The following is a 22,538-nucleotide window of genomic DNA, read 5'->3' as shown; positions in this document are numbered from 1 at the left end:
GCCTGTCCCACTTGTTGTTGATAGTAATAACACTTCATACATTTGTCCCTTTATGGCCACAGAGGGGTTAATGGGGATGCAAGAAGCCATTTTTAGATACTTGCGCCATGAGCAAATATACTATATGTACACTTCAGTAATACATCCCCTTCTTATTGTACAAACGTACCTGGGCATTCCAACACGTGCCGTTCTCTAATCTTTTTTCATTAACTCATCATTTACGTATTAACCACCGCAGCAATACACCGCAATCTGTGGAAACGTCTAGTGTACACTCAGGTTTTCTTACATAACACCATTAGAATGCAAAATGGGCCGATAGCTGTATTTAAATGAAGATAAGTACATTTCCAGATAGAAGATAAACCACTTAATGGACTCTCCACGCGACTAGATTGGCTTCGGCTTATACGTTTGTTTACAGGCACCTGCCCTGGGTCAGCGTACCGCAAACCTGTACCACTTTTCCATTAGAATGGAGAGTAAATAGAACCGATCTTTGCGGCTTTTATGCCTTGTGATAACATTTTACTTTTTATCCAAAGTTACGATAAGAGCTGTTATTAACTACACGTGGCGTCATACCACTAGCGGTTTATCTTCCCGTCCTTCACCTTAGCCTTTTATTCCTAATGCCAACCTGAAGATTAGTGTTACGGTTCTGCCAATAAGTAAGAGTTTCTTTTTGTGAACTTTTTTTTTTTCTTAAGAGTTGTAAACAAACTAAAGCACTGTGATGTATTTTATTATTCTTCATTAAAAATTAAATATCCATTTAAACTCCATTAGATGGAAATGTCAAGTAAAAGCAAAAAAAAAGAGATCAATGCACTTATATAACAATTCTTTAATTTTATGTTTCCATTCAAATTGCTTCTCAGTGAACTTATAAGGTGATTTTGCAGAAATATTTGCCCAGCCCACATGGTGGCTGCCATCTATTGCTACTGTTTAGAAGGGGGAAGTCAACTTGTATTTGAATGAAATTGGTAAAAATCTAGACAGATGAATAAATAACTTGCTTAGTAAAAGGTTAAATAATAACTGATCTTGTCTTCTATTACATTTGATTATTTATATTGACTTAAGAGGGACTCCAGGCTCCTGCAGAAAAAAATAATAGATTTTTAATATTAGGACACTTACCTGTCCATGTTTCCAGTGGTGTGTTCACCCGAGCCGATTTTTCAATCAGCTATTGGGTGCTACCGCTGCCATCTTGGGTAAGGGAAAATGACAGAGCTCTGTGAATGGACCAGATGCTGGGGGAAGGAGGAGGGGGCCAAACTTCTGGGCGAGTTTGCCACGGCAAACTCACCCGGAAGTGGGAGCAGGTACCTATCAAAACCAGGTACCCGCTCCCCCCAAAAGGTGCCAAATTTTAGGTGGAGCTGATTTTTTTTATCATATTATGCATATTTTGACCTGTAGAGGCCGCTATAGTGATCATTATGGCTGATTTATCTAAAGGAGTAGAGCATGCTCACTTTGCAAGGGGATTTTTACTTATCTTAATGCATGTGATGAAAATTCACTTTGCAAAGAACATGTGTGAAGAAAATAAAAAAGCATATTTGCTTGCACATAATTGAATGATAGAAGTCAATACAGCTTCCTCTTATTTACTAAGAACGTGAAAATTCCCTTGCAAAGTGAGCATGCCCTACATCTTTAGTAAATCATCCATCTTGTGGCTGGTTCTTCCTGAAGGCATTCAATACTTATATTTTTGTTGTTATCCTGTATTTAGAAACTTTTTTATATATATATATATATATATATATATATATATATATATATATATATATATATATTGTTTATTTTATTTTATTTATTATAGATACTTATATAGCACCATCAATTTATGCAGAACTTTAAATATATATTACACATTCAGATCAGTCCCTGCCCTCAAGGAGCTTACAATCCCTAACCACCCTAACTCACATATATATACACTTACTAAGACGATCTACTAAGAAAAGTGAAAATTCCCTTGCATGGTGAGCATGCCCAACTTCTTTAATAAATCATCCACATTGTGGCTGGTTCTTTCTGAAGGCATGTATTAATTATATTTTTGTTGTTATCCTGTATTTAAAAAATAAAGTAAGGTCCCTAATGCAAATTCATACATACCTATACTAGGGACAATTTAGACAGGATCCAAGTACCCTACCAGCATGTCTTTGGAGTTGGGAGAAAATGCAAACTTCAGGCAGGTAGCTAAGTATATATATATATATATATATATATATATATATATATATATATATCTCAATAGAAATCATCTCTTCAATTTATTGTTGTAGTTACAAACATTACAAACATTTTTGAGCACTTTTTGATAGTATTTATATGTAATGTTGATTGTTATATAGTTTTATTTAATTATTACCGATTTTAGTTAGCTGTATTGAAATAAATAAATATCCGTTGGGTGTTCTATCCTTACTACTGAAAGATAATTTTATCTAAAAATATATATATATATATATACTTAGCTACCTGCCTGAAGTTTATGTATGCTGTTTTGCTGCTTTTGGAACATTCTTTTCACTTCTTGTCTGGTAAAATGTTGCTATCAGGACAGGAAGTGGGGGCAAATCTCTTTAATGCAGCCTGGATAGCAGATTCTAACTCTTTGCCACTCTATATAAAACTAAGAAAACTCTTTTGCCTGGACATACACTTTCATTTGTTTTCATAAACAAACAACATGGACTGATCTCTTTTTATATCTACCTGGAGTTTGCTTAAAATGTAATAATTTATGAACTGAATCTACAAAAGAGGCATTTTTATTTTGCCAGTACTCAAAAAAGCACGGACAGCGCTGAAACCCACAAAGTACAGATGGTGATGAGGCATATAAGCTATTTTTAAAACAGCGGTACAACCCTTTTAACTGACTTTAGATGTAGCTACTAATGACATATGCTGTGAATGATCAAATGTCCAGATTTTTACTCTGAAACATTTTGCTAGTAGACATCACCCGGCATTGCTCTGCCAGCTGCAAAACCACATTAGGTTTCTACTAGGGACAGACAAATTATCTTCTGGCACTTGACAGGGAGGGCTGGCTAGTCCCTGTAAGCCAGAGATCTGTAAGATTCCATTAACAAGTATGTGAGCAAATTACACCGTCTGCAAACTAATTGTGCAAGATTGTTATTTTTGCCATTTTATCTCATAAAAAAAAAATATGCCCAGGATTCTTTTGCTTTGCTTGGGGACCAGCCAAGGGTTATTTTGAATTGTTTTTTTGTTTTTGTCATGCCCAGCATAGACATCCCTACTACCATGTTGGTTTTGTTCACTTCAAAGCACAAATACATCTGCAATCATGGAGGGAAACAGGCATAAAACAAACTCATACTATGTGCCCAGTTAACCATCTGTCCTTACCCAACCTCATCTGGATGTACGAATGGCCAAATGTTTGTTTTTTTTTGTCACAAGAGCACATTTTGACATGGTCATGACTATTTTAAAACCCATTGCTTTCCCACCTATAATGATACCCATTAGTGAATGGACATTGCCCTTTGGCCTCCGGGAAGGCACGGGGTAACCTGTGACACACCAGCTGTATAAGGACTGTGACTCCCAGAATCCCCTACAGCTGACAGAGGATGATGGAATTTGTATTTCCACAACAGCTTGAGGACAGCAGACTGCCCATGTTGCATTGCTGAGATGTTCGGCTGCTGATGTTCCTCTTGGGATTTCGAGCTGTCAGGTAGTGTTTTTTTTGTTTAATCTGGACACTGCTTCCCTAAAAATGTGCATAACTTCATGGAACCTCAAATTAACAGAATTGTTGAATTACTAATTTTTGTCTGATATAAGGAGAACCTTGCAGGAATGTGCACAATTGTAACTCCATGCAGACTAGATTAAAATTAATTCACAAAAAAAAGCAGATTCACCTGATTTGTAAATCAATTTGCTTACCACTCTTTTAGAGCCTGTCTGTAAACTCCCACCCTCACAGAAAAAAAGAATTCTCAAAATGCCTTCTCATTATATTTATCTATGCATGCTTGTCATTTATTGCAAGGTTTCTCCGCATCCAATTTGCGTGACAGGCAAATGTGACCAGCTCTCAGTGGAGCCGGTTCACACATGCCTGGAGCGGCAGTAGTCCAGATTGAAAAAGGATCCAGTGCGTGTTTGGGTTCAATTCAAGTGCGAATTCAAGCAAAAAATCTGACCTGAATTGCACCTGAACCGGTGAACGGACACGCATCGGACTCCAAGCATGAACCCGAGGCTGCACATATGCAACCTGACCTAAAAGGTTTTATTATGGATAAAGTAGCTCTTAATCCTGACAGTTAGGCTGGCAAATATACCCCTTCTGACAAACAGTATCTACAGATTATGATCAGCAAAAACAGATTTCTCCATCCATGTTAGACAGTGTAGATGGACGAATCTCCCCTTCCAACTATGGCTGCATCTGATTTGATGCAATGTTTGACCAACAATTTTCTAACTGGCTCTTTCGTCAAAAGTCTAATGAACAATTGTTGCTCCAGGTGGTGCCGACAATGGCACTCATGGCTTAAATGTAGTCTGATTCAGCAGGAAGGGACCAAAATTCAAGCCATGTATGGCCTTTACTTTTACTTCCTTCCTTATGGGAGTAACAATTTGTGGGCTGATGTGGCCTCTGCAGCATTGCTACTACAGTATGCATGCTCCTGTTCTCTTCTAAAGGTAATCAAATCCAGTGACAAGGAAATAGACGCACAAAGTGCGGCTCAAGATCAAGACTGCACATATACCCTGAGTACCCCAGTCTAAGCAGCTTGTTAGGAAGGGTATTTGAAGGGGGGAGGAGCCAGGAGCGCCAGTGGGGGACACAAGAAGAGGAGGATCTGGGCTGCTCTGTGCAAACCCATTGCACAATGCAGGTAAGTATGTTTATTATTTAACCACTTCAGCCCCAGAAGATTTTCCCCCTTCTTGACCAGGCCATTTTTTGCAATATGACACTGTGTTACTTTAAGGGCACTTTCACACTGACATCGTGGGGGGCATCAATGGTAAAGCGCCGCTAGTTTTAGCAATGCTTTACCTTTGTTTTTCGGGCGATAGCGGGCCGCTTTTATCCCCCACTAGCGGACGATTAAAGGGTTAAAGGCACACGCTTATTTTGCACTATAAACAAAAAAGACCGACAGTTTGAAAAAAAAAACAAAAACAATATTTTTTATTTTCTGCTATAAAACACATCCAATAAAAAAATGTAAAACATCTTCATCAATTTAGCCCAATATGTATTCTGCTACATAATATGTGATATTTTTATGAATTTTTTATTTATTTATGTTTTTTACTAGTAATGGCGGTGATCAGCGACTCATAGGGGGAATGCAACATTGTGGCCGACAAATTGGACACTAAGTGACACTTTATTGGGGACCAGTAACACTAATACAACGATCAGTGCTAAAAAATATGCCCTGTCACTGTACTAATGACACTGGCAGGGAAGGGGTTAACATCAGGGGCGATCAAAGGGTTAAATGTATCCCTAGGGAGTGCTCTCTAACTGTGTGGGGGATGCTTTAACTGTGGAAAGACAGAAAACCTTGTTCCTGCTTAGGAGAAATACAGGATCTCTGTCTTCCCTTGTCACAGAACGGTGATCTGCCTTGTTTACATAACCAGTACTAATAGCTCAGATTTCCTACTGTCCAAAAGTGGCTTTCAGAAAAACCCTAAAATTCCTTCTGTATGATTCCCATCAGTTTCCTTCTTAGTGAAAATGTTCCCAGGGACAAATAGAGAGTGTGACTATCCCCAGCAGGGACATAGACATCAATAGAAAGGTATGCTAACCTTTCCCTACTGCATCCAAAAGAGCTTTGTCTTTATTTTCCTGGTGTGCAACCCACATTTCAAAGGGCGGACGTGCCTCTGGGGTACTTGTTATGCGGCTCTCAGACCACAGCAGTCAGTAGTGGTAGCACTGATCATTTTTAAAGGGGCTGTAATGGTGATTTTAAGCAGTCTCCAACCACATCGCTAGCATATCCATAGTCTCGGACCATCTCCTGTAATATGTCCACAGACAGTATTCTGCAGCATTACCTACACTGGATATTATGTATTGCCTACTGGTGACATCAGGGGCCACTATGCATGCATCATACGTTGACAACCACTTCTTTAGATGCAGGATCTAGCTTCAAAAAGTCTAAAAAGTTTGGATAAAGTGGAGATTGGAGAAGGCATAACACCTATTGTTTAGGCAACAAAAAACAATTCCAAATTTTTCTTTTTGTAGGCTACACTTATTTTATTATTTTTAACAGTAGGAAACGTGACAGAGTTGTCATAAAACAGAAGGTATTTGTGTGGTACCACATTCATCATAAATCCAGAAAAATGTTTTTTTCCTCATTTAAATGAGGGTTTATACCTAATTTATTTTCAATATTTTTATTGAACGTCAATTTTCAAGCTGCATTGACACCAGTATCATAACAGAATTTAAAACTGTGTTATAATTTATTTCACCAACTTCATTTCAAGCATTTTTATTTTTCATTCAGGGCAAAATTGACAAAGCCAATAGAAAGCCCAACCCTTGACCCACTTATACTTACTTTATCATGCTCCCCCACCTCTCCATTGCTTCATGTGACCATAGGAACGAGTTCTCGTGAAATATCCAGCATTTCTGCATATAGTAAGCATGTGACCAAAACAAACAAAAAGAGGAAGTGTGGATCTAGATCCTGATGGCCCTAAGCTTCCATAATTTCACAGGTCAAATTTAGAATGAAGCAGATCATTGAATTTCTATTATTTTCAATGGGGTTTCTAAGTTTTGCCACCTGCGACTTTTTTCTTATTTGAATATAATGGGGAAAAGTAAGAACTTGTTTAGTCTTTTTCTGTTTGCTCCCCTAATGGTAAGATTTTAATAACTTCCTGTCCTAATGATAGTTTTCATCAGGACATGGAGTTAAGGGATATCTCCCAAATGGGGGTATCAGCAGAAGTTAAATACCTTATTTGAATAGGTAGTTGATCGATAAGTAATTGCATAGCATCCGAAGCATCAAACAATGTTTAAACTTGACTTTTTAGTTGAATTGAAAAACACACTAACCTATGCGCAACTGATCACGAAAAAAAATACCTTCAGCTCCAATCAAAAACTTAGATAAAGAAAACTAGGGTAAATAACTGAAGGGTGCCTGGTTAACTTACAGTAACATAAGTAAGTATCGGAGGTGAGATCCAAGCTCCAGGTTTGTTTTCCATCTATCCAATCTCCCGAACCTACGGCCTTTACACAGACTCCTACAGCAGATTGCCAATATATAGGAAATTGTGGCAGCCTTATCTTTAATGCTTCACTGTTGACAGACTTCTTTATCATGGCCACTTAACACATTTTCAAGAAACACACGTCTCCATCTCTTCCCGTCGAATTAGCACTAGCTGAGCATTTGACTCTCGATGCAGTTCTGCAATCCGCTAATGTGATATTTAATGAGGAGCCATCAGTCCGCAGAAAGGAAGTCAATATGAATCAGTGTTTACAAAGTGTGATTAACTCTGAAATATTTCATCAATGCTCAGGTCCCCGGCAGACTCTATGCTAATTACTAAAATGGGCACATGTTTTCCGGGGGGCCACTGATGGACCCTGGGAGCTGCAAACAAGGAGATGTAAGATTGCAATTATGCTCCGACTGTCTCTCTTGACAATTTATGCATTTGCTGAGCTGACCTCCCCCTTCCCGAGAGACCAATAAACAAAATGCATTTTCATTAAGATACTAATGCACTTAATCACGAGGGGGGAAGGGTTACAAAACTAAGGAGAGTTGTGTGCAAGGAGGACAAGGCCTTGCAAAATAGACTTTCTCTTCCCCTTGTAAATGAGCTGTGCATTACTCACCACCTCGTTCTCAACCAACAAGACGTCCACATTTTAATAAATCACTGTTGCGGCTTTATTAACCTTTTAACTTGCAACTTTTTACCATTAAGATGGTTGTGAAGAGGGACATAGATGAGGAGTATGCAAATGTAGAGAGGATGCTGTTTTGTTGCAAGACGTCTGGACCAACAGCTTGACCTATGCCCCTAGCAAGCCTCCTCCATGTATTATCCAAAGAGGACACCAGCTGTCTTGCACAGGCTTCAGAGAATAGACAATGACTTTCAAAGAGAGAGGAAAGAACACAAGTGTCTGTTTCACTACTGCATGGAACTTAATACATTTAAAGGTTATATAAACAGTCTCAAAAAGTAGAAAAATCAAGTGCACAAGTAAAACGAATCTAGGAATTGAATTAAAATGTTGGAAAATGTATGCCAGAACTGTCCATTTCACAGTTTAAAGTCAATTGGCTAATCATTATTAACCTAATTATTTAATTCCTTTAATAATAATTTCATTAATTAAACATTATAAACTTATGAAATGTTGACTATAAGAATAAATGTGAGTGCTCCCTGGACATAAACACAGTACAACGCAATTGTCTGTAGCTTCAAAAACTTAGCACATTTTGCAAAGCTTGAAACATTTATCATATATATATACATATATATAAACCAAGTAGTGTAGAGATGGGCCACTGCAGACACTTGTAGTGATATTGGCCTAGGTGCAATCCATAAAAAAAAAGTCTTGAGAAAGGCGGGCTGTTTCCCACCGAAAAATTGACATTGATTAAACTACGTTGAAAAATTCCTCCTGCTGCAAGTCCCATTGAGTGCACTTACTGCCTACTGCATATTCTCTATACATATAACCCTTATATAAAAAGTTCTTGGTATTGTAACATCTGCGGTGCTCTCATGTTTACAATATTATTGTACTCATTGTTTTGGGGACCCATCCAGGCTAATAAGTATTTAGAGAGTGGCCTCTGTCTCACAATTATACACCTTCTTTTCCATACAAAGATCAAGCACTTCACCATAAATGATACAATACAGAGATTGCAATTGCTGGCCACCTTCTGAAAATAGTCTGGCTCTTTAGCTTCAGTTCTGTCTAAGCCACTGGCCTAGGATGAGGATGTAGATCCATTAAGTCCTGGTAAAATCAGGACTAATATATTCTTCCAGATCAGTGACTGAGAAACTACTGAAGCCATTGGATCTGTATATAAAGTAGGAGAGGATGGCATTGACAGCATCAAAACTTCCTCCATACAAGTTTTCCTCAAGTTGCTGTAAAATCTTTCTTTGATACTGTTCCTGTTAAAATGACCATATTTATGAGATTTTAGATTTTAACCAACTTGAGTTTATTTTTTATTTTTTTTGCTGTATTCTCCAGTGTTGTATGGCGTGTAAAGTCTAACTTGCTCCGAATTTTCTCTACAAACTAGGAAACATAGAATACAGCTGCCCGGCCACTAATGAATGTGAAATCACAAAGCGCAGACGCAAGTCGTGCCAAGCTTGCCGCTTCATGAAGTGTTTAAAAGTCGGAATGCTGAAAGAAGGTAAGATCTTATATATATATATACTAAACTTGCTCTGAACAGAATGTAGAGTCACTGTAAATAACGGGACCATATTTCTTATTCTACATTTGAAATTTCGAAGACAGTCAACAAAGTATCAGTAACAGAAAAGTATTAAAACTAGCTGCAACACACTGCTAACACTTTTCACGCTGGTTGAACAGGACATAGTGGGGCCCCTACTTGTGTACTTGTAGCTATAGGGATTCCCCGAGCACTAGCAATACTCATTGACCACTGGAGCTCCTCTAAAGACAGCTTAAGCTATTAGCAAAAAAAAAAAAAAAACATCTGAGTAAGCAAAGTCAGGATTTAGAAAAGATGCCTGTGGCCCTCTATAGGGGACCATTCACATTTCTTACATTATGCCACGCTTTAATGCACCTTGCACTAAGGCAATCCATTGAAATGTAAGGGTTGCCTTGCCAAAAAATAGGATGTGATCCTTATTTTGTAACAAAACATATCACCACACACTACCATGCATTATTGAGCACTTCAGCATTGAATCCACAAGATAGCTACAAGGTAGCTAACATTTTCACAAGGAAAGGCCAGCCGTAGCAGGCCACGTGATTCTCTGTGCACAATGTGAGTGTTAATGTCTTAATGTACGCTGCATAAAGACAACCATTGAAATCAATGGGATTCCAGTGCACCAAAATGTCCCAAAAATCGGACATGTCCCAAAATTTTGTTGCAACACATTATGGTGGATTGCCATGAGTTAGAGCACTTTGAAATGCCTTTGTGTAGCCTTAGTGCATTGGGGTTCTTTTCAAAATGAACAGTACTCCAGTGTGTAAACGTCTGTAACATGTTGCAGCAACACGTGTTTCTGCAATGTATGCAGCCTTAAAATTAAAAACTACAAATACCAGCAAGATTTAAGACCAGGACAGTGATGTGCCGATTTTCTTTTTCTACCTGCAAGGCATGGAGTGAAAACCAACACATTGCTTAATAGAAAACAGCACACAGTACGCACACTACACATTGTTAGGCACACAGTTAACCCTTTGATTGCCCCTAAATGTTAACCCCTTCCCAGCCAGTGTCATTAGTACAGTGACAGTGTATATTATTAGCACTGATCACATACTGCTGTTTAGCATCTATCTATCTATCTATCTATCTATCTATCTATCTATCTATCTTTATATCTATCCCTTCTTTTCTTTCTTTTGTTCTTTCTTTCTTTTGGGAGAAAGAATGAATTTCTTCAAAGGGTCTCAATATTCAAAATATTGCTGTTTAGCTCCATTCTTCCTTCCTTCTGTCCGTCCTTCCTTCCTTCCTTCCTTTCCTTTGTTTCTTCCATCCTTACTTTCCTTCCTTCCTTCATTCCTTTCCTTTCCTTTTCTTCCTTGCTTCCTGCTTCCCTTTCTAGAAGGAATGGAATTAATCAAAGCACCCCAGTACTCAACTGAACCACTGAGGGATGTGTCCATTATGGATAACATTTTTTTCATCCTGTCTAATGCCAAAAATAATGCTAAATAATAAACCCTACAGTCAATGAAAAAGTGGTATAATAAATCCAAACTATTTTGTTTTATTTTTTGACTCACAGATTTTGCAGCTTTAAAGCATACTTGTACAATCTAGCTTCTTAATGTATCGCAGATAAATCAATTGTATGTATGTATGTATGTATGTATGTATGTATGCATGTATGTATCTATCTATCTATCTATCTATCTATCTATCTATCTATCTATCTATCTATCTATCTATCTATCTATCTATCTATCTATCTATCTATCTGTCTGTCTGTCTGTCTGTCTGTCTGTCTGTCTGTCTGTCTGTCTGTCTGTCTGTCTATCTATCTATCTGTCTGTCCCCTTCCAAATTGTAATAATAAGTTACCTAATGCAGTTGTTATGAGTTTTCCATGTGGATTGACTTATTAAGTATACATCTTAATTTATTATTTTTTACTTTTGTAGTTGAAAAAGGTCAGGCATGCTTTCATTTTTTAATACACAAGGATAACAAATTAAGAGCAAAAAAAAAAAAAAATAAGTCCACGATTAATTTCCTCCTAGAACGAGCGCTCTGGTTTTATGGCTTTTTTCACTGGGCTGGATGAGAATCTGTTTATTTGATTGGCTTGTATTAAACAGGTTTCTCCAGTTTTATGGCTGTCACACAGACGCAGTCGGAACAGCTGCTTTTTAATTGGAGCTAAGTCGCTGCTGAGAGACTAGGGATGGTCAGGGAAATCCAATAGTGTCAGGCACAGACAATGGCAGAGTATGTGAGCAAGACTGACAGAGACAGATTGTGGACGGAGCACTGACACACACAGGATTATTGGTAGTAAAGAGGGATAAGAAAGAATGCCGGGATATTGAGAGATGTCTATAAGATGGGAAGAGGGTGGGATCCTGAAAACTGCAGGCAGAATGCCACAGAGAGAACATTTGACACTGAAACTGGAGGAAGTGCGCTTCTCTCTGATTGACACATGGAGGGTTGATTTATTAACCACTTGCTTACCAGGCACTTAAACCCCCCTCCTATCCAGACCAATTTTCAGCTTTCAGCACTGATGCACTTTGAATGACAATTGCGCGGTTATACAACACTGTACCCAAATAACATTTTTATCATTTTTTTCCCCCAAATAGAGCTTCCTTTTGGTGGTATTTGATCACCTGTGCGATAAAAAAAAAAAAAAGACAGAATCTTTTAAAAAAAAATAGTTTTTTAAAATTTTGTTATAAAATTTTAAAATGGGTAATTTTTATCTGTCATTGATGTACGCTGATGAGGCGGCACGGATGGGCACCGATAGGTGACAGTGATGGGCTCTGATGGGTGGCAGTGATGGGCACTGATCTGTTACACTGATAGGCAACACTTCTAGGTGGCACTGATTGGCACCACTGGTGGGCATTGATAGCTGGCACTGGTGGGCATTGATAGGCAGCACTTGTTGGCATTGATAGGTGGCATAAATGAGGCATAATTGCCTCTTCCTTTTTGGGACTGATGTCCCTTTAAGATGAGCCAGTGATGAGCTTTTTTTTTCTCCTCCGCTGTCAGCGTGAGGAGAAAAAAAAACAATCACCAAGCTTTTGTTTTGATCATGTGATCAGCTGTCATTGGCTGACAGCTGATCACATGGTAAGGGACCAGGACCGACCCCTTACTCAGAGCGGTGATCACCCGAGTCTCAGTGACTCGGTGATCAGAGCGCGCAGGGATCGTGCACAGTGGAGGCCGTCATATGAATTCAGATCCGTGCTGTGGCTGTCATTCGGCCATAGCGCGGGTGTCAAGTGGTTAAAGGCTTTTCACTTTGCAAGGGAAGTTGCATTTTGAAAAGGAATTTGCCTCAGAGCTCAGTGAATATGGTGAATTTTCACTTTGCAAAGAATACCCAATCACGTGCAAAGAAAATAAATGCAATTATGATTGGATGATGAAGGTCAGCTGCACTTCACCTCATTCACTTAGCTTTGGGGAAACGCAAAATGCAGCTTCTTTTGAAAAGTTAACAGCTTATTTGCTCTGGAATGTCCTGATAGCCTCGGTATTTTACAAATTTAGTAACATTTTAGAAAAGCTCATGTGCTAGGCTGGTTAGGTGGGATGAGGGGGAGAAACTTTCTATAATAGATAGACTTGGGCTTTTCTTCTACTTTAAAGCGGTATTAAAAACAAAAGCAAACATTTATTATATTGCAACTTACCAATTCTTAGATGTGATGGCTGCATTCATTTTCTGATTTAGGCTTTCTTTTTTCTATTTTCAACTGGTCATCTGGCCAGTAAGTCTGTTGTTTTTCAAAAGAACAAGCTCTCTTTCAGATTCCTCAGTTACAGGGATGCAACAAAGCACTCAACACTGACAGGGGTGCTTACAATTAAGGTTTTATTTATCTATGTAAAATCTTTATCCTAACAAGAAAACTGGTGTAACTGGTTATAAAGTATTAGCTGGAGTTTGGCTTCAGTTTGTTAGTGTATCTAAATGTGCTAGTCCATCTAACACTCCCCTCCCCCCAGACCAGGGGTCTCAAAATGGCGGCCTTCCAGCTGTTGTGAAACTACAAGTCCCATCATGCCTCTGCCTGTGGGAGTCATGCTTGTAACTGTCAGCCTCGCAATGCATCATGGGACTTGTCGTTTCGCAACAGCTGGAGGGCCGCCAGTTTGAGACCCCTGCCCTAGACTAACAATGCTGTTGTCCAGAAGTGCCCCTGTACTCCTTCATCCAGATGGGGGTGGGGGGGCACTCTAATACAGGAGATGTGTTACTGGCCAGATTACCAGGTGAAAACAGGGGGAAAACGCGTAAGTAAAGAAAAATACAGGCATACCCCACTTTTAAGTACACAATGGGATTTATTTACTAAAGCTGGAAAGTGCAAAATCAGGCTCACTTCTACTATTACCAAAGCTTAATTGAACAAGCTGAGGTTAGAAGCTCATTGGTTTCTACGCAGAAGCCTGATTTTGCACTTTCCAACTACAGTAAATAAACCCCATTGTGTACTTAAAAGTGGGGTATGCCTGTAATGCAGCCACCACAATACAGTGCTTGTAAATGATCATCTTGTAAAACAACCCATTCAGTTTAAAATAGAAATGCATTTGTGTATAGATATAAAAAAAATGATAAATACCTTTTTTCCCTTTTCTTATAAGTGAGCCCATTCCCTCTGTTCACAACTGCATAAGAGCTGGAGGAGGAGAAGCAGCAGCACACTGAGCTTCCCAGGGAATGGCTGTGCAGTGGAAGCATGTCAGGACATGTCTGATTATTGGAGGAGAGTTTGCTGAGCTCCCAGCACAGCTAGAGAACTGATCGTGCTCTCCTGCTTAGTGTGGTCAGTTTTTAATAGGAACAAAGGGACTGGCAGGAACACCAGGCATTTCACATAAAGGAAGCAATACAAAGAGAACAGGGTACTTTTTCATACAAGTACATGGTACAGCAGGCACATATCAGGAATATGAAGTGTTGGGGTACACGTTAAGGATCGGTAAACTGCAATATATAACATTTTTTTTGGGGGTTTAATACCGCTTTAAGGTCAGTTTAATTTGTGCATACCTCATAAAGGAAAGCCAAAAAAAATGGTGACATTGAATGCTGCATAGGGAATGAGAACATCAAGATAGTAAAAGAATTAGTGGGATGAACAACATATAATTCAACCCCACATTTCCGTCACAGGCTTGAGAAAACCGATGCCAACCCGACCATAAATTAATATAACCTCCTGAACTTACGTGGATTAAATATTCCAGCAAAACAAAAAGACGACAGATTGATGACAAAATTAGGCGTATTAAATTCTTACAAACGTAACTCTATTCGATTATAACCATCTAGAAGTACCCTTATTTTGTTCAGCTGCTTTGCAGGCAATATAGTGGGCACTTTTACCAAGGATGTCTGCCAAATTCACAAAATGCTTAGAAAAAAAAAAAAAGATCTGGGATTGGATTTGAAGTGATGAAGGCACAGCTGGTAATATAGAAAATAAAGTCTCGAAATAGTCAATGGTGCCAGGTACTTCTTTACTTGCTTTAAGCTCTAAAACAATGCGGTTCGCTGCAATAGAGATGTGAAGGGTTATTGATGTAGGCAACGGAACAAGTAGTTTTCCCCCTGCTTAGGAGCCAAAACTAATACAACACTAAACTCTGCGCAGCATCATAAAAATGCAAAATAAATGGATTTAATATTGCCTTCATTTCCTAGTTTAAAGGCCTGCGCTAACGAGTAAAGGGGAATAAAATGTGCATTGGATTAAAGAAAAGAAATGGAGGAGGCGTAATACAGGGCATTGCCTCTGTATATATACAGAAACTCCGGCGTCAGGAATCCGATTGTTGGTGCCATCGTCATAATATCACTGCTTTACTTTACTTTGAAGCATTTGCATAAAAAAAATTGAACTTTAAATCTTCAAAAAGTTCACCAACTTCAGGCTCCAATGTTGAGTGAGTAGGTGAGGGGTAGAACTAGAAGTAATGATGGCTTCCTCCATTTCCTCTATTTCAGCAGTTATATATGAGGATGAGCAAAAGTGTGAGTATTTGACTTTCTAAGTTGTTAAAGTTTATAGGAAATTCATCATTTTGGCAAAATGCATTGAGTCTATAGGGAAGAAAACATTTAGATATTGTTTAACCACTTGCCGACTAGCCGCCATCATTGTACTGTGGCAGGTCGGCTCGTTCCCACGAAACGCTGTAATTGTACTTCAGGAGGTCGGCCCATTCCCGCAAATCGCCATCATTGTACATCGGCTCAGGAACTCTAGTTTGTTGGCATGCACTCACCCACTGCCCGGCAGGGGTGCCAATCAGTGGGTGGGGCGGACTCGATGTCATTGTACTGCGGCAGGTTGGCTGTTTCCCACGAAACGCCGCCATTGTACTGTGGCAGGTCGGCTCGTCCCCTCACAAAACCGCATCATTGTACTGCAACAGGTCGGCTCGTTCCCATGAAACGCCGTCATTGTACTGCAGCAGGTCGGCTCATTTCCACGAAACGCCATCATTGTACTGCGGCAGGTCAGCTTGTCCCCTCGCAAAACGGCATCATTGTACTGCGGCAGGTCAGCTCGTTCCCATGAAACGGCATCATTGTACTGTGACAGGTCAGCTCGTTCCCATGAAACGGCATCATTGTACTGCGGCAGGTTGGCTCGTCCCCTCGCAAAATGGCATCATTGTACTGCGACAGGTCGGCTCATTCCCGCAAATTGCCATCGTTGTACGTCGGCTCAGGAACTCTACTTTGCTGGCATGCATGCGCCCACTGGCAAGCGGGGGGGCCTATCAGCGGGTGGGGCCGACTCGATGTCCACCGCCCACCCACGATCGTTCCCCACAGTGACAGAATGGGGATCTGCCCTGTAAACAAGGCACATCTCCGTTCTGACAGGGGAGATCACACAGATCCTGTTTTTCTGCCATGCAGGAAGACGGATCTGTATGTTTCCCCAGGCAGCACATCCCCTATACAGTTAGAACACACTTGCAGGGAATACATTTAACCCCTTGATCGCCTCTGATGTTAACCCCCTCCCTGCCACTGTCATTAGTACATAATAACAGTGTATATTTTTAGCACTGATTACTGTAATATTGTCACTGGTTCCCAAAAAAGTGCCAAAAATGTCAGTTAGGTGTCTGATCTGTCCGCCGCTATGTCGCAGATCACTGCCATTATTAGTAAAAAAAAAAAAATTGTAAAAAATGCCATAAATCTATTCCCTATTTTGTAGATGTTATAACTTTGTGCAAACCAATCAATATATGCTAATTGCGATTTTTATTTTACCAAAATTATGTAGAGAATACACATTGGCATAAACTGAGGCAGAAATTTGTTTTGTTTTTTAGATTTTTTGGGGGGGATATTTATTATAGCAAAAAGTAAAAAATATTGCTTTTTTTTTTCAAACTTGTCTTTCGCTATTGTTTATAGCACAAAAAATAAAAAAACGCAGAGGTGACAAATAGCACCAAAAGAAAGCTCTATTTGTGGGAAAAAAAAGGACATCAGTTGTATGACTGCGCAATTCTCAGTTAAAGCGATGCAGTGCCATATAGTAAAAAATGGCCTGGTCATTAAGGCGGAAAATCTTCTGGTCCTTGGTGGTTAAAATGGTTCTAAAGGCTAAAGGCTCAGAGCCGTTGGCTCCCCCTGCTGCCAATCACAGCCATTGAGGGAGCAGGTCTACGCCACACTAAGCGGTTGATTTACTAAAGACAAATAAACTCTGCACTCTGCAAATGCAGTTGCTCCAGAGCTCATTAAATGAAATAAGGGTTCACTTTGCAAAGAATACCCAATCATGTGCAAGGAAAATTAAAAAAAACAAAAAGGCATTTTTGCTGGCACATGATTGGATAATGGAAATCAGCAGAGTTTCTGCTCATTTACTGAGCTCTGGATCAACTGCACTTGCAGCGTGTAACTGCACTTTGCAAAGAGCATAGTCTTCTTTAGTAAATCAACCCCTTTGTGTGTCAGTGAACACACAAAGGGGTGTGGCTTATGAGCAAGCCTGCAAGCCTTGCCCCCATAGCAAGCAGCTCCGGGCTCCTCTCCCCTGCCTTGCCCCCATAGCAAGCAGCTTACTCGGCAGGGGAGAGGAGCCCAGAGCACCGGCGAAGGATCAGAGAAGAGGAGGAATCGGAGTTCCTCTGTTCAAAACCATTACACGGAGCAGGTAAATATGACATGCTTGTTATTTTATAAGTTTACAATCAGTTTAAGGGTGCAACTGCCTTTAAATGGCTCCTGAGGGTCAGGGAAGCTGATTTCAACTATCATAGATAGACCTGTCCTTGTGCCAAAAAATGACCCCTTGTTGGCTGGGAAGGGTGGTTATTAAAGAACAAAAATTTACCTTTTAAAAATGTATTATTTTTATTATTATAGTTTAACTGGGTTCTTTAAATCAAGTTGATTTAAGGGCATTCCTTTTGTATTGTTTTTAACTTACTGAAGCCCAAGTGATCTTATATCCTGGCACCCTGATTCTTGGCTTCCAGCATCTCTGCGGGGAGGAGTCTGCGCTGCACCCAGCATGATGTGGGCACTCCTTGCTCCCAGTATGTTTTAAGGAGACTAGGTGTATAACTAGCTGGGAAAAAAGGGAGGTAGCCCCTGGAAGTAGCACATCTATGGTATCTTAGGTAATGTGATGCTACATTTTGATGACATTTCACCAAAGGCAAAATCTGTAGATTTGGAGTAAAATAAAAATTTGCTAAATTACAATTCTGACCTTTGTTAGATACTGTAACTAAGCAGAAATCTATGGGACTTGAAAGTAAGGGACAAACGGCTAAGAAGTATAGGTGTTCTCCAGGTATTTTCATATTTCAGATGTTTTTGTAAAAGCCTTTTGAACTTATTTGACATTTTGCATCTTTTAAGTACAGGAAAACCCATAAATTCTCCTTTACTATATTTACTCAGAGGAGACAGTCAAGTCTATATATGTAATAACAAGCCATGCATATATAATAACTGTCTGCGAGCTAAAAAACAAAAAAAGTGTGCACTTTGAAAGCTTTGCTGAATCAGCTTCATTCGGAATGACATCAAATTGCTGTTTTCTTCTTTCTGGTATAAATGTGTTATCCTGGCTGAACGTTAACCTGCACTGAACTGGAAAAGAATTCTGAAACCTTCCAAAACACCTTTTATCACAGACAGTCGTCCCAGCCCCTGCGTCAGCGATCGCTGTGCTGCAAATCTATTCAAATGTAAACCTGTTCAATTCAATTACCAGCCTGTAATAAAATTTGCTGCTTCAAACTCTATGTTGGTCACAGTATTCTGTACATGCTGGTGGCTCAGCGGGCCTCCAAATTGACAGTTCAAATCTATTTAGGGGAAAAAAATAGAGATGTGCAATGTGAAATACTCTGGTTTGGACAGGCAAAAATAACAGACTGCTTCTTGCTAGTAGAAGCTGCACTGAATGAAGATTTTTTCTCTGTAAAAAGTTTACTAAGCTGTGGTGGTGATCATCAGCCCAAATGTGAAAGTTACACCTAAACCTTGACCTAGGCCAGGGCCACCAATTAGGGGAAAACAAGCTTTCTTTGGCAAAGTCTACATTATTAATGCATTGGTCATGTGGCCTGTATAGGAGTCCTTCTGATCTTTCTTCATTTTTAATGCGTTTTTATTCTAGTGATTGCCTTTTCAGTGTTATGTACTCTGTACATAATTATGCACTCTGTACTTGTTTATGTAGTGCAAACCTCTTGCATTAAATCTGTTCTTTCATAGGAAACACATTATTGGCCTGTTGGGTATCTAAGTTGGTCTTAAACTCCCAAAGGTCGTCACATGTTGATAACATAGATGGATCTAATTTTTAATGTTATAATATCTGGTTTACTAGCCACCAGATATTCAATACATTTGGCAGTACAGATTAGTTGTTCATATCAACTGTGATGGTTGGCAGTGCTTTCTTTCACATGGATCTTGGAACTCTAATGATGTCATGCATCAGCAGTCATAATGCTATTGTATAAAGAAAACTCTCAAAAAATGGTTCAACTCCTACAGAAGGTGAGTTAATCCATCAAGAAAGAGTTAAAAACAGCGCGTATTATTTCTAAATACAGACAGTAACAATAATAAGCATTCACATAGTTTAAAAATCTCCTCAAAATATTCAAACCAAAAAATTGCTAAATGATTTCCAAGCTCAATGTTTTATATTGTGTCCATTTAAACCAATGTCCAGCTCAAAATTAGTGCTTGGTAACGGAGATATCGATCTCACAATTATTCAACATAGTTCATTGGAAATTATATATTGCACTATTGCCCGACATGCACCTCCACACGTGCATACATGTAAAACACTGCCCGAGATTGTTGCCAGTAAAGAGATAGTCCCCCTTAGGTATTACTCTTACCAGACGTTGGCTGGTTTCTCGCAGTTAATCAAGAAATCCTCATAGGCGAAAGATGCAGGCGTCTTCCTTTCTTCCTTCATATACTCCTCCACTCAATCTCCGTCGAAGGTATAATTAGAAAGAAAAGTGCATATAGCGTAATTCCGTAAAACCAATGAATGCTTTATTAGATTTAAAAACCCACAAATATTACACTCACAAACGTAAAGAGATTTCAAGCATAAATTCAATATGCAGATTGACAGCTAGGGTCAGGTGGAGATAGCTAGGCTAAACGATGGTCCTACCGCCCTCAGCGACAGATCACTCAGCTGATATTCCTCGGCTTAGCGCTTCTCCCCTTCTTACTCCTGTCACTCCTGCTGTGTTCAACCTCATATGGTTCCACCCTGACGCGTTTCGTCTTACTGACATCTTACTGACATTTTTAAATCTAATAAAGCATTCATTGGTTTTACGGAATTACGCTATATGCACTTTTCTTTCTAATTATACCTTCGACGGAGATTGAGTGGAGGAGTATATGAAGGAAGAAAGGAAGACGCCTGCATCTTTCGCCTATGAGGATTTCTTGATTAACTGCGAGAAACCAGCCAACGTCTGGTAAGAGTAATACCTAAGGGGGACTATCTCTTTACTGGCAACAATCTCGGGCAGTGTTTTACATGTATGCACGTGTGGAGGTGCATGTCGGGCAATAGTGCAATATATAATTTCCAATGAACTATGTTGAATAATTGTGAGATCGATATCTCCGTTACCAAGCACTAATTTTGAGCTGGACATTGGTTTAAATGGACACAATATAAAACATTGAGCTTGGAAATCATTTAGCAATTTTTTGGTTTGAATATTTTGAGGAGATTTTTAAACTATGTGAATGCTTATTATTGTTACTGTCTGTATTTAGAAATAATACGCGCTGTTTTTAACTCTTTCTTGATGGATTAACTCACCTTCTGTAGGAGTTGAACCATTTTTTCAGAGTTTTCTTTATACAATAGTGATAAGGTTGTATCAGTGTATAGAACCTAATTAAAACAGCTGCGAAATAGGAACATAATTCCACATCCTCCAGAATACGCACACATACAGTTTTAGATGTGAGCGCTTGTTAATTTTTTTACATCTAGCTAGGCGGCGCGAAGTGTAGGAAAATTGTGGTATTTGATAGTCATAATGCTATATTATTGCATTGGGAGAGTTTACATCATCATGCATACATCGTAGCACCCTGGTATGGTTTTATTTTGGATTATGAAGGCTTCCAGTAAAACCCTTTATTACTAGAAGCTCACTTATCATTTTTGATTGTGTCCAGACCTTCCATGTTTCCAAAAATCTAAAAAAATGAACGATTGGGGTAGATGTTAGATTTGATATTTAGTGCAGCCTCCCTTCACATGAATCTTGGGACTTTGATGATGTTCATGTATGAGCCGTGATTTAGCTGTATAATTGCATTATGAGAGATGTCATCATCATGCATGTACCTTAGCATCCTCTGAGTTTTTATCTGTGATTATAAAGGCTTCCGGTGAAACCTCTGATTACTAGAATAGTGACAATATTTGATTGTGTTCAGACCTGTCTGTCCATATGTCCAAAGACCATGAGATTAAAGATTGGGGTACAAGAATGCCCAGACAATTCCCCACAGTTAACAGTCATATTGGTTTAAACCATATCAAATTTAACACAGGGTTGCAATATGTGAATTACAATCTGCAATATAATTAGGAAGTACTGTAGCTCAAAAGCTGGCAGTAGGAATTATTTTTTGGGCCCCTTCCATTCTTGGCAGTAACATGCTCAGTCAGGGTTTCTCAAGCAGGGTTCTACAGAACCATAGAGTTCCTCCAGAGGTTGTTAGGAGTTCTTTGACCAATAAGTAATATTTGCCTCCCAGATACGTTCCCAGTGACACCATTGATCTTTGTCTCTATCTGTAAGGTGGTAATTCTTCCCAATGACCATCACACTATATATTCTATATGGAGTTATAGATAAAGGAGGATGGGAAGTTATTTCAATGATTCCTCTGTGTTGAAAAGGTTGATAATGGCTGCACTAGTGTCTTAATACGCCCAAGTGCTCTTGGTAACCTGGAGACCATGTTATCTCTACAGAGACTTTTGGTCTCTTGAAGCAGCAAGTCAACCACAAAGCCATTTTTTGTAACTCAAAATAAAAATGGAACAATTGACAGTGCTTTAAAGAATGTAAAATATTATTTAAAAAAACTGAAAATATCAGTTAAAAGCTACTTGCCCATCATATACATATCATGCAACTAGGAAGTTTATCTACTATCACAAAAATTTGTCTTTCCCACACAAATCATAATTTAATGAAACCAATCATATTTTTCAAACCCTGTTTGATGGAAGAACTATGCCACGCCCACTGGGATTATCGAATAATCAGATTGGAACATTGATCGAAATAGACATTCTTACAAATTGCAATGTATCATTGACACCTGTAATCATACTGAATATAACAAACTTGATAAATCTATGATCTCGTAGTTACTCTCTACCCTCCTTAAAACATTGGCACAAGATGCATATTGTCTACTCCCTCCTCACT

The 22,538-nt window shown here is 39.1% G+C and overlaps 1 protein-coding gene across 7 annotated transcripts in view; it reads left to right on the top strand.

The window, feature by feature from the left end:
• The window catches only part of ESRRG (estrogen related receptor gamma), a 1,080,228-nt gene that overhangs the window by 895,914 nt on the left and 161,776 nt on the right, over positions 1-22,538 (top strand). For all 7 annotated transcript variants that reach the window (XM_077485775.1, XM_077485771.1, XM_077485773.1 and 4 more), the window contains one exon: positions 9,384-9,500. In XM_077485775.1, coding sequence (XP_077341901.1) covers positions 9,384-9,500 — 117 coding nt within the window. The remainder of the gene's footprint in view (positions 1-9,383; positions 9,501-22,538) is intronic.

This window comes from Lithobates pipiens, unplaced genomic scaffold (genome assembly GCF_037356315.1).
Source record: "Lithobates pipiens isolate NorthernLeopardFrog02 unplaced genomic scaffold, aLitPip1_a1.2 Scaffold_18, whole genome shotgun sequence".
In the NCBI taxonomy this organism is placed as follows: Eukaryota; Metazoa; Chordata; class Amphibia; order Anura; family Ranidae; genus Lithobates; species Lithobates pipiens.
This window is presented reverse-complemented; position numbering and strand designations above follow the sequence as displayed.